At 60.8% G+C, this 13020-nt stretch overlaps 1 protein-coding gene across 2 annotated transcripts in view; it reads right to left on the reverse strand.

Annotated features, from left to right (window-relative positions):
• The window catches only part of MEI1 (meiotic double-stranded break formation protein 1), a 501764-nt gene extending 490499 nt beyond the window's left edge, over window positions 1–11265 (reverse strand). For both annotated transcript variants that reach the window (XM_068254993.1, XM_068254992.1), the window contains exon 1: window positions 11142–11265. In XM_068254993.1, coding sequence (XP_068111094.1) covers window positions 11142–11249 — 108 coding nt within the window. In that variant the 5' untranslated portion in view covers window positions 11250–11265. The remainder of the gene's footprint in view (window positions 1–11141) is intronic.
• Window positions 11266–13020: the final 1755 nt, after the last annotated feature.

Consider the following 13020-nt stretch of genomic DNA (forward strand, 5'->3'; position numbering starts at 1 on the left):
GCCTGCGCATGAGCGAGGCCCATCGGTCAGAGCCTGCTAATAGGGGATCCAGCCTGCGCATGAGCGAGAGCCCATCGGTCAGAGCCTGCTAACAGGGGATCTAGCCTGCGCATGAGCGAGAGCCATCGGTCCGAGCCTGCTAACAGGGGAGCCAGCCTGCGCATGAGCGAGAGCCATCGGTCCGAGCCTGCTAACAGGGGAGCCAGCCTGCGCATGAGCGAGAGCCATCGGTCAGAGCCTGCTAACAGGGGATCCAGCCTGTGCATGAGCGAGGCCCATCGGTCAGAGCCTGCTAACAGGGGATCCAGCCTGCGCATGAGCGAGAGCCATCGGTCAGAGCCTAACAGGGGATCCAGCCTGCGCATGAGCGAGAGCCATCGGTCAGAGCCTAACAGGGGAGCCAGCCTGTGCATGAGCGAGAGCCATCGGTCAGAGCCTGCTAACAGGGGAGCCAGCCTGCGCATGAGCGAGAGCCATCGGTCAGAGCCTGCTAACAGGGGAGCCAGCCTGCGCATGAGCGAGAGCCATCGGTCAGAGCCTGCTAACAGGGGAGCCAGTCTGCGCATGAGCGAGGCCCATCGGTCAGAGCCTGCTAATAGGGGATCCAGCCTGCGCATGAGCGAGAGCCCATCGGTCAGAGCCTGCTAACAGGGGATCTAGCCTGCGCATGAGCGAGAGCCATCGGTCAGAGCCTGCTAACAGGGGAGCCAGCCTGCGCATGAGCGAGAGCCATCGGTCAGAGCCTGCTAACAGGGGAGCCAGCCTGCGCATGAGCGAGAGCCATCGGTCAGAGCCTGCTAACAGGGGAGCCAGCCTGCGCATGAGCGAGAGCCATCGGTCAGAGCCTGCTAACAGGGGAGCCAGCCTGCGCATGAGCGAGAGCCATCGGTCAGAGCCTGCTAACAGGGGATCCAGCCTGTGCATGAGCGAGGCCCATCGGTCAGAGCCTGCTAACAGGGGATCCAGCCTGCGCATGAGCGAGAGCCATCGGTCAGAGCCTAACAGGGGATCCAGCCTGCGCATGAGCGAGAGCCATCGGTCAGAGCCTAACAGGGGAGCCAGCCTGTGCATGAGCGAGAGCCATCGGTCAGAGCCTGCTAACAGGGGAGCCAGCCTGCGCATGAGCGAGAGCCATCGGTCAGAGCCTGCTAACAGGGGAGCCAGCCTGCGCATGAGCGAGAGCCATCGGTCAGAGCCTGCTAACAGGGGAGCCAGTCTGCGCATGAGCGAGGCCCATCGGTCAGAGCCTGCTAATAGGGGATCCAGCCTGCGCATGAGCGAGAGCCCATCGGTCAGAGCCTGCTAACAGGGGATCTAGCCTGCGCATGAGCGAGAGCCATCGGTCAGAGCCTGCTAACAGGGGAGCCAGCCTGCGCATGAGCGAGAGCCATCGGTCAGAGCCTGCTAACAGGGGAGCCAGCCTGCGCATGAGCGAGAGCCATCGGTCAGAGCCTGCTAACAGGGGAGCCAGCCTGCGCATGAGCGAGAGCCATCGGTCAGAGCCTGCTAACGGGAGCCAGCCTGCGCATGAGCAAGAGCCATCGGTCCGAGCCTGCTAACAGGGGAGCCAGCCTGCGCATGAGCGAGAGCCATCGGTCCGAGCCTGCTAACAGGGGAGCCAGCCTGCGCATGAGCGAGAGCCATCGGTCCGAGCCTGCTAACAGGGGAGCCAGCCTGCGCATGAGCGAGAGCCATCGGTCAGAGCCTGCTAACAGGGGATCCAGCCTGTGCATGAGCGAGAGCCATCGGTCAGAGCCTGCTAACAGGGGATCCAGCCTGCGCATGAGCGAGAGCCATCGGTCAGAGCCTGCTAACAGGGGAGCCAGCCTGCGCATGAGCGAGAGCCATCGGTCAGAGCCTGCTAACAGGGGAGCCAGCCTGCGCATGAGCAAGAGCCATCGGTCAGAGCCTGCTAACAGGGGATCCAGCCTGTGCATGAGCGAGGCCCATCGGTCAGAGCCTGCTAACAGGGGATCCAGCCTGCGAATGAGCGAGAGCCATCGGTCAGAGCCTGCTAACAGGGGATCCAGCCTGTGCATGAGCGAGGCCCATCGGTCAGAGCCTGCTAACAGGGGATCCAGCCTGCGCATGAGCGAGAGCCATCGGTCAGAGCCTGCTAACAGGGGATCCAGCCTTCGCATGAGCGAGAGCCATCGGTCAGAGCCTGCTAATAGGGGATCCAGCCTGCGCATGAGCGAGAGCCATCGGTCAGAGCCTGCTAACAGGGGATCCAGCCTGTGCATGAGCGAGAGCCATCGGTCAGAGCCTGCTAACAGGGGATCCAGCCTGCGCATGAGCGAGAGCCATCGGTCAGAGCCTGCTAACAGGGGATCCAGCCTGCGCATGAGCGAGGCCCATCGGTCAGAGCCTGCTAACAGGGGAGCCAGAGTGTGCATGAGCGAGAGCCATCGGTCAGAGCCTGCTAACAGGGGAGCCAGCCTGCGCATGAGCAAGAGCCATCGGTCAGAGCCTGCTAACAGGGGATCCAGCCTGTGCATGAGCGAGAGCCATCGGTCAGAGCCTGCTAACAGGGGATCCAGCCTGTGCATGAGCGAGAGCCATCGGTCAGAGCCTAATAACAGGCAGCTCCGTACTGTGCATGAGCGAGAGCCATCGGTCAGAGCCTGCTAACAGGGGAGCCAGCCTGCGCATGAGCGAGAGCCATCGGTCAGAGCCTGCTAACAGGGGATCCAGCCTGTGCATGAGCGAGAGTCATCGGTCAGAGCCTGCTAACAGGGGAGCCAGTCTGCGCATGAGCGAGGCCCATCGGTCAGAGCCTGCTAATAGGGGATCCAGCCTGCGCATGAGCGAGGCCCATCGGTCAGAGCCTGCTAACAGGGGATCCAGCCTGCGAATGAGCGAGAGCCATCGGTCAGAGCCTGCTAACAGGGGATCCAGCCTGTGCATGAGCGAGGCCCATCGGTCAGAGCCTGCTAACAGGGGATCCAGCCTGCGCATGAGCGAGAGCCATCGGTCAGAGCCTGCTAACAGGGGATCCAGCCTTCGCATGAGCGAGAGCCATCGGTCAGAGCCTGCTAATAGGGGATCCAGCCTGCGCATGAGCGAGAGCCATCGGTCAGAGCCTGCTAACAGGGGATCCAGCCTGTGCATGAGCGAGAGCCATCGGTCAGAGCCTGCTAACAGGGGATCCAGCCTGCGCATGAGCGAGAGCCATCGGTCAGAGCCTGCTAACAGGGGAGCCAGCCTTCGCATGAGCGAGAGCCATCGGTCAGAGCCTGCTAACAGGGGATCCAGCCTGTGCATGAGCGAGAGTCATCGGTCAGAGCCTGCTAACAGGGGAGCCAGTCTGCGCATGAGCGAGGCCCATCGGTCAGAGCCTGCTAATAGGGGATCCAGCCTGCGCATGAGCGAGGCCCATCGGTCAGAGCCTGCTAACAGGGGATCCAGCCTGCGAATGAGCGAGAGCCATCGGTCAGAGCCTGCTAACAGGGGATCCAGCCTGTGCATGAGCGAGGCCCATCGGTCAGAGCCTGCTAACAGGGGATCCAGCCTGCGCATGAGCGAGAGCCATCGGTCAGAGCCTGCTAACAGGGGATCCAGCCTTCGCATGAGCGAGAGCCATCGGTCAGAGCCTGCTAATAGGGGATCCAGCCTGCGCATGAGCGAGAGCCATCGGTCAGAGCCTGCTAACAGGGGATCCAGCCTGTGCATGAGCGAGAGCCATCGGTCAGAGCCTGCTAACAGGGGATCCAGCCTGCGCATGAGCGAGAGCCATCGGTCAGAGCCTAATAACAGGCAGCTCCGTACTGTGCATGAGCGAGAGCCATCGGTCAGAGCCTAATAACAGGCAGCTCCGTACTGTGCATGAGCGAGAGCCATCGGTCAGAGCCTGCTAACAGGGGATCTAGCCTGCGCATGAGCGAGAGCCATCAGTCAGAGCCTGCTAACAGGGGATCCAGCCTGTGCATGAGCGAGAGTCATCGGTCAGAGCCTGCTAACAGGGGATCCAGCCTGTGCATGAGCGAGAGTCATCGGTCAGAGCCTGCTAACAGGGGATCCAGCCTGTGCATGAGTGAGAGCCATCGGTCAGAGCCTGCTAACAGGGGAGCCAGCCTGCGCATGAGCGAGAGCCATCGGTCAGAGCCTAATAACAGGCAGCTCCGTACTGTGCATGAGCGAGAGCCATCGGTCAGAGCCTGCTAACAGGGGATCTAGCCTGCGCATGAGCGAGAGCCATCAGTCAGAGCCTGCTAACAGGGGATCCAGCCTGTGCATGAGCGAGAGTCATCGGTCAGAGCCTGCTAACAGGGGATCCAGCCTGTGCATGAGCGAGAGTCATCGGTCAGAGCCTGCTAACAGGGGATCCAGCCTGTGCATGAGCGAGAGCCATCGGTCAGAGCCTGCTAACAGGGGATCCAGCCTGTGCATGAGCGAGAGCCATCGGTCAGAGCCTGCTAACAGGGGAGCCAGCCTGCGCATGAGTGAGAGCCATCGGTCAGAGCCTACTAACAGGGGATTCAGCACTGAAAGGAATGGCAAAGCTCTATAGGACTCAGAGCCTTCCCCTCCATAGCTAAGTATTGGTTTATTTAATATAATTTGACTTCAGGAGTAATATAAACAGGGACGGATCGGGGGGGGGGGGGGGGGCAGGCGGGTCTCTTGCCCCAGGCGCAACTTGGTCTAGATCCGTCCCTGAATGTACAGGAAACCTGTGAGCAGGAATCAGATTTTATACACACCTGGGGCTTCCTCCAACCGCTGCATCCCCTGCCGTCCTCCCACGGTCTGCCGTTATCAGCCCCGGTAATCTGGCTCAGTCGCGTCAGTTGGCTCTTATGTGCATGTCTGGCCATCCGGGATCGATAACAGAACGGAGGCATCCGGGAGGACGGCGAGGGATGCAGCGGTGCTCATGGGCCTGGAGGAAGCCCAGGTGAGCATACAATCTTTAGTTTTCCTGCTCTCAGGTACACTTTAAAGTTAACTAGAGATCTCAGCTCACAAAGTTTTTTTTACTTACCTGGGGCTTCCTCCAGGCCCATGTGGACGGATGCGTCCCTCATCATCCTCTCGCGGTCTGCCGTTCAGCGGCAATCAGCATCCGCTATTCGGCTCAGTGACGTCAGCAGCGGACCTTCCGCACATGCCCCGCCCCTCAGCACCCGCCCCCGCCCCTCAGCACATGCCCCTCCCCTCGCCGTCCTCCCACGGTCTGCCATTCAGCGGCAATCAGCATCCGGTATTCAGCTCAGTGAAGTCAGCAGCGGACCTTCCGCACCGGCCCCCGCCCCTCAGCACATGCCCCTCCCTCGCCGTTCTCCCGCGGTCTGCCGTTCAGCGGCAATCAGCATCCGCAATTCGGCTCAGTGCCGTCAGCAACGGACCTTCCGCACATGCCCCTCCCTCGCCGTTCTCCTGCGGTTTGCCGTTCAGCGGCAATCAGCATCCGCAATTCGGCTCAGTGACGTCAGCAGCGGACCTTCCGCACATGCCCCGCCCCTCAGCACCGGCCCCCGCCCCTCAGCACATGCGCCTCCCCTCGCCGTCCTCCCACGGTCTGCCATTCAGCGGCAATCAGCATCCGGTATTCGGCTCAGTGACGTCAGCAGCGGACCTTCCGCACCGGCCCCCGCCCCTCAGCACATGCCCCTCCCTCGCCGTTCTCCCGCGGTCTGCCATTCAGTGGCAATCAGCATCCGGTATTCGGCTCAGTGACGTCAGCAGCGGACCTTCCGCACATGCCCCGCCCCTCAGCACCGGCCCTCGCCCCTCAGCACATGCACCTCCCCTCGCCGTCCTCGCACGGTCTGCCATTCAGCGGCAATCAGCATCCGGTATTCGGCTCAGTGACGTCAGCAGCGGACCTTCCGCACCGGCCCCCGCTCCTCAGCACATGCCCCTCCCTCGCCGTTCTCCCGCGGTCTGCTATTCAGCGGCAATCAGCATCCGGTATTCGGCTCAGTGACGTCAGCAGCGGACCTTCCGCACCGGCCCCTGCTCCTCAGCACATGCGCCTCCCCTCGTCGTCCTCCCACGGTCTGCCATTCAGCGGCAATCAGCATCCGGTATTCGGCTCAGTGACGTCAGCAGCGGACCTTCCGCACCGGCCCCCGCCCCTCAGCACATGCCCCTCCCTCGCCGTTCTCCCGCGGTCTGCCGTTCAGTGGCAATTAGCATCCGGTATTCGACTCAGTGACGTCAGCAGCGGACCCTCCGCACCGCCCCTCAGCACATGCCCCTCCCCTCGCCGTCCTCCCACGGTCTGCCGTTCAGCGGCAATCAGCATCCGGTATTCGGCTCAGTGACATCAGCAGCGGACCTTCCGCACATGCCCCGCCCCTCAGCACATGCGCCTCCCCTCGCCGTCCTCGCACGGTCTGCCATTCAGCGGCAATAAGCATCCAGTATTCGGCTCAGTGACGTCAGCAGCGGACCTTCCGCACCGGCCCCCGCCCCTCAGCACATGCCCCTCCCTCGCCGTTCTCCCGCGGTCTGCCATTCAGCGGCAATCAGCATCCGGTATTCGGCTCAGTGACGTCAGCAGCGGACCTTCCGCACCGGCCTCCGCCCCTCAGCACATGCCCCTCCCTCGCCGTTCTCCCGCGGTCTGCCATTCAGTGGCAATCAGCATCCGGTATTCGGCTCAGTGACGTCAGCAGCGGACCCTCCGCACCGCCCCTCAGCACATGCCCCTCCCCTCGCCGTCCTCCCACGGTCTGCCGTTCAGCGGCAATCAGCATCCGGTATTCGGCTCAGTGACGTCAGCAGTGGACCTTCCGCACATGCCCCGCCCCTCAGCACCGGCCCCCGCCCCTCAGCACATGCGCCTCCCCTCGCCGTCCTCCCACGGTCTGCCATTCAGCGGCAATCAGCATCCGGTATTCGGCTCAGTGACGTCAGCAGCGGACCCTCCGCACCGCCCCTCAGCACATGCCCCTCGCCGTCCTCCCATGGTCTGCCGATCAGCGGCAATCAGCATCCGGTATTCGGCTCAGTGACGTCAGCAGCGGACTTTCCGCACCGGCCCCCGCCCCTCAGCACATGCCCCTCCCTCGCCGTTCTCCCGCGGTTTGCCGTTCAGCGGCAATCAGCATCCGGTATTCGGCTCAGTGACGTCAGCAGCGGACCTTCCGCACCGGCCCCCGCCCCTCAGCACATGCCCCTCCCTCGCCGTTCTCCCGCGGTTTGCCGATCAGCGGCAATCAGCATCCGGTATTCGGCTCAGTGACGTCAGCAGCGGACCTTCTGTACGAGCGCACCCCCGGCTGACGTCACTCGGTCAGACTGGGCCCAGCTGAGCCGAATACCGGAGCTGATCGCGGCTTAGCGGAGGACCGCAGGACAGCGAGGGACACGCCCGTGCTCAAGGGCTGGAGGAAGCATGGTGAGCCGAGATGGGAATAAAGTCAATGAGACAACGTTCTCCAGGAGAAGCACTCAGAGAGTCACACAGAGGGAGACCTGCTCTATATGCATTATACAGTCACACTATATGACATCCCATCAATACATGCCCCTCCCCCAGCACAGGCCCCTCCCCCCAGCACATCAGCCCTGGAAGAGGCACACATGAGGGAGACCTGCTATACATGCATTACATAATTACACTACATAACATCCCACCAGCAGGGGCAGCTCAGGACCCGGATGTGCAGCATGTACACGGCCCCACCCCTCAGCACATGCCCCTCCCCCGCACAGCAGCCCTGGGAGAGCCACACATGCAGGAGACCTGCTATACATGCATTATACAGTCACACTATATCCTAGGTTCTCAACGTGTGGTACGCATACCCCAGGGGGCACTTCTGATGGTTCCAGGGGGTACTCGGGCTTCATATACTTAACCAAGAATAACAAATTTAGAGTTTAGAAAATGATAAATCTTATTTAAACAACACCAAATTAGTGTTTTAGCTGATATAAAGCAATAGTAAATGCTTGGAAATTTTTTAGAACCAATTATCATGTACTACAATTAAATATATATTTGTCAAGGGGTACTTGTGATAATGTTTACTATGCTAGGGGGTACTTGGTGAGTACAGGGGTTTATAAGCGGTACATAGCAATAAAAATGTTGAGAAACACTGCACTAGATGACAGCCCATCAATACATGCCCCTCCCCTCAGCACAGGCCCCTCCCCCGACAGCAGCCCTGGGAGGCACACAGGAGGGAGACCTGCTATACATGCATTATACAGTCACACTATGACATCCCATCAATACATGCCCCTCCCCCAGCACAGGCCCCTCCCCCCAGCACATCAGCCCTGGAAGAGGCACACATGAGGGAGACCTGCTCTATATGCATTATACAGTCACACTATATGACATCCCATCAATACATGCCCCTCCCCTCAGCACATGCCCCTCCCCCGCACATCAGCCGTGGGAGAGGCACACATGAGGGAGACCTGCTATACATGCATTATATAATTACACTAAATTACATTCCATCAATACAGAGCCACCAACAGGGGCAGCTCAGGACCTGGATGTGCAGCATGTACACGACCCCGCCCCTCCGCACCTGCCCTGCGCCTCACTACACGCTCCCTCCCCTCAGCACATGCCCCTCCTCTGCACCTGCCCCTCCCCTCACCACCTGCCCCACCCCTCTGCACCTGCCCCTCACCACATGCCCCTCCCCTCCGCACCTGCCACTCACTACACGCTCCCTCCCCTCAGCACATGCCCCTCCTCTGCACCTGCCCCTCACCACCTGCCCGCCCCTCAGCACATGCCCCTCCTCTGCACCTGCCCCTCCCCTCACCACCTGCCCCACCCCTCAGCACATGCTTTCCTCTGCACCTGCCCCTCACCACATGCCCCTGCCCTCCGCACCTGCCACTCACTACACGCTCCCTCCCCTCAGCACATGCCCCTCCTCTGCACCTGCCCCTCACCACCTGCCCCACCCCTCAGCACATGCTTTCCTCTGCACCTGCCTTGCCCCTCACCACATGCCACTCCCCTCCAGACCAGCCCTGCGCCTCACTACACGCTCCCTCCCCTCAGCACATGCCCCTCCCCTCACCACCTGCCCCGCCCCTCAGCACATGCTTTCCTCTGCACCTGCCCCTCACCACATGCCCCTCCCCTCCGCACCAGTCCTGCGCCTCACTACACGCTCCCTCCCCTCAGCACATGCCCCTTCTCTGCACCTACCCCGCCCCTCACCACCTGCCCCGCCCCTCAGCACATGCTTTCCTCTGCACCTGCCTTGCCCCTCACCACATGCCCCTCCCCTCCGCACCTGCGCCTCACTACACGCTCCCTTCCCTCAGCACATGCCCCTCCTCTGCACCTACCCCTCCCCTCACCACCTGCCCCACCCCTCAGCACATGCTTTCCTCTGCACCTGCCCCTCACCACATGCCACTCCCCTCGGCACCTGCCCTGCGCCTCACTACACGCTCCCTCCCCTCAGCACATGCCCCTCCTCTGCACCTACCCCGCCCCTCCCCACCTGCCCCGCCCCTCACCACGTGCCCCGTCCCTCAGCACATGCTTTCCTCTGCACCTGCCCCTCACCACATGCCACTCCCCTCCGCACCTGCCCTGCGCCTCACTACAAGCTCCCTCCCCTCAGCACATGCCCCTCCTCTGCACCTGCCCCTCCTCTGCACCTACCCCACCCCTCCTGCCCCTCCCCTCACCACCTGCCCCGCCCCTCAGCACATGCTTTCCTCTGCACCTGCCCCTCACCACCTGCCCTGCGCCTCACTACACGCTCCCTCCCCTCAGCACATGCCCCTCCTCTGCACCTACCCCACCCCTCACCACGTGCCCCGCCCCTCAGCACATGCTTTCCTCTGCACCTGCCCCTCCGTACCTGCCCTGCGCCTCACTACACGTTCACTCCACTCAGCACATGCCCCTCAGCACATGCCCCTCCTCTGCACCTGCCCCGCCCCTCAGCACATGCTTTCCTCTGCACCTGCGCCTCACTACACGCTCCCTCCCCTCAGCACATGCCCCTCCTCTGCACCTACCCCGCCCCTCCCCACCTGCCCCTCCCCTCACCACGTGCCCCGCCCCTCAGCACATGCTTTCCTCTGCACCTGCCCTGCCCCTCCGCACCTGCGCCTCACTACACGCTCCCTCCCCTCAGCACATGCCCCTCCTCTGCACCTCCCCTCACCACCTGCCCCGCCCCTCAGCACATGCTTTCCTCTGCACCTGCCCTGCCCCTCCGCACCTGCGCCTCACTACACGCTCCCTCCCCTCAGCACATGCCCCTCCTCTGCACCTACCCCGCCCCTCCCCACCTGCTCCTCCCCTCACCACATGCCCCGCCCCTGAGCACATGCTTTCCTCTGCACCTGCCCTGCGCCTCACTACACGCTCCCTCCCCTCAGCACATGCCCCTCCTCTGCATCTGCCCCTCCCCTCACCACCTGCCCCGCCCCTCAGCACATGCTTTCCTCTGCACCTGCCCTGCCGCACCTCACTACAAGCTCCCTCCCCTCAGCACATGCCCCTCCTCTGCATCTGCCCCTCCCCTCACCACCTGCCCCGCCCCTCAGCACATGCTTTCCTCTGCACCTGCCCTGCCGCACCTCACTACAAGCTCCCTCTACTCAGCACATGCCCCTCCTCTGCACCTACCCCGCGCCCACCTGCCCCTCACCACGTGCCCCGCCCCTGAGCACATGCTTTCCTCCGCACCTGCCCTGCGCCTCACTACACGCTCCCTCCCCTCAGCACATGCCCCTCCTCTGCACCTACCCCACCCCTCACCACGTGCCCCGCCCCTCAGCACATGCTTTCCTCTGCACCTGGCCTGCCCCTCGCCACATACCCCTCCCCTCCACCTCACTACACGTTCCCTCCCCTCAGCACATGCCCCTCCTCTGCACCTACCCCCACCTGCCCCTCCCCTCACATCCTTTCCTCTGCACCTGCCCATCACCACCTGCCCATTCTCTGCAACTGCCCCGCCAATCACCACATACCCCTCCCCACCCCCTTAGCACATGCCCCTCCCCCCTCAGCACATGCCCCTCCCCACATGCTCCTCTGCACCTGCCCCTCACACCCCTCCCCTCACCACACTCCCCCTCCCGTCAGCACCGGCCCCTCCCCTAAACACACGCCCCTCCCCACTGGCCCCTCCCCCGCACTGCACTCCGCCTATGGACACGGGCTGGCAGGGAATATCTCTCCTCACCGGCACGCCCCGCTCCCCCGTCATCTCTATGACGCAGGCCAGGCACGCTGCATCCGGCCCCGCCCCCTCCAGAGACCACCGGGGATCGTGGCGAGAATGAGCCGCCATCTCCGCTTCCCGCTCTTTCCTCTCACACCGAGCTGCGCGCTGATTGGTGGAGCCGTGCGCGAGCGGCGCTGTGTGTGGCTGAGTCGGGTCACGTGGGAGGAGCAGCAGGGTAGTGTGCGCCTCGGGGGAGTGTGTGTGTGACCCGCAGCATGCTAGAGACGGGCTGACTGGTGACGTCACCTTCCTATAGACAGAGCAGCACAGCTCCCAACTGTCCCTCTCCTGTCTTCTATCCTCCTCATGTGTCTCTCCTCTGTCCCTCTCTCAGGACTGATGGACAGTGTGTAATATGTCTATATATACTCCCCCTGTCCCTCTCTCAGGACTGATGATGGACAGTGTAATATGTCTATATATACTCCCCCTGTCCCTCTCTCAGGACTGATGGACAGTGTAATATGTCTATATATACTCCCCCTGTCCCTCTCTCAGGACTGATGGGCAGTGTAATATGTCTATATATACTCCCCCTGTCCCTCTCTCAGGACTGATGGGCAGTGTAATATGTCTATATATACCTCCCCCTGTCCCTCTCTCAGGACTGATGATGGACAGTGTAATATGTCTATATATACTCCCCCTGTCCCTCTCTCAGGACTGATGATGGACAGTGTAATATGTCTATATATACTCCCCCTGTCCCTCTCTCAGGACTGATGGACAGTGTAATATGTCTATATATACTCCCCCTGTCCCTCTCTCAGGACTGATGATGGACAGTGTAATATGTCTATATATACTCCCCCTGTGTAATATGTCTATATATACTCCCCCTGTCCCTCTCTCAGGACTGATGGGCAGTGTAATGTGTCTATATATACTCCCCCTGTCCCTCTCTCAGGACTGATGGACAGTGTAATATGTCTATATATACTCCCCCTGTCCCTCTCTCAGGACTGATGGGCAGTGTAATATGTCTATATATACTCCCCCTGTCCCTCTCTCAGGACTGATGGGCAGTGTAATATGTCTATATATACTCCCCCTGTCCCTCTCTCAGGACTGATGATGGACAGTGTAATGTGTCTATATATACTCCCCCTGTCCCTCTCTCAGGACTGATGATGGACAGTGTAATATGTCTATATATACTCCCCCTGTCCCTCTCTCAGGACTGATGGGCAGTGTAATATGTCTATATATACTCTATATACTCCCCCTGTCCCTCTCTCAGGACTGATGGACAGTGTGTAATATGTCTATATATACTCCCCCTGTCCCTCTCTCAGGACTGATGGGCAGTGTAATATGTCTATATATACTCCCCCTGTCCCTCTCTCAGGACTGATGATGGGCAGTGTAATATGTCTATATATACTCCCCCTGTCCCTCTCTCAGGACTGATGGGCAGTGTAATATGTCTATATATACTCCCCCTGTCCCTCTCTCAGGACTGATGGGCAGTGTAATATGTCTATATATACTCCCCCTGTCCCTCTCTCAGGACTGATGGGCAGTGTAATGTGTCTATATATACCTCCCCCTGTCCCTCTCTCCTCCCCCTCATGTGTCCCTCCCCTGTCCCTCTCTCAGGACTGATGGACAGTGTGTAATATGTCTATATATACTCCCCCTGTCCCTCTCTCAGGACTGATGATGGGCAGTGTAATATGTCTATATATACTCCCCCTGTCCCTCTCTCAGGACTGATGGGCAGTGTAATATGTCTATATATACTCCCCCTGTCCCTCTCTCAGGACTGATGATGGGCAGTGTAATATGTCTATATATACTCCCCCTGTCCCTCTCTCAGGACTGATGGACAGTGTAA

This window comes from Hyperolius riggenbachi, chromosome 9, assembly GCF_040937935.1.
Source record: "Hyperolius riggenbachi isolate aHypRig1 chromosome 9, aHypRig1.pri, whole genome shotgun sequence".
NCBI lineage: Eukaryota > Metazoa > Chordata > Amphibia > Anura > Hyperoliidae > Hyperolius > Hyperolius riggenbachi.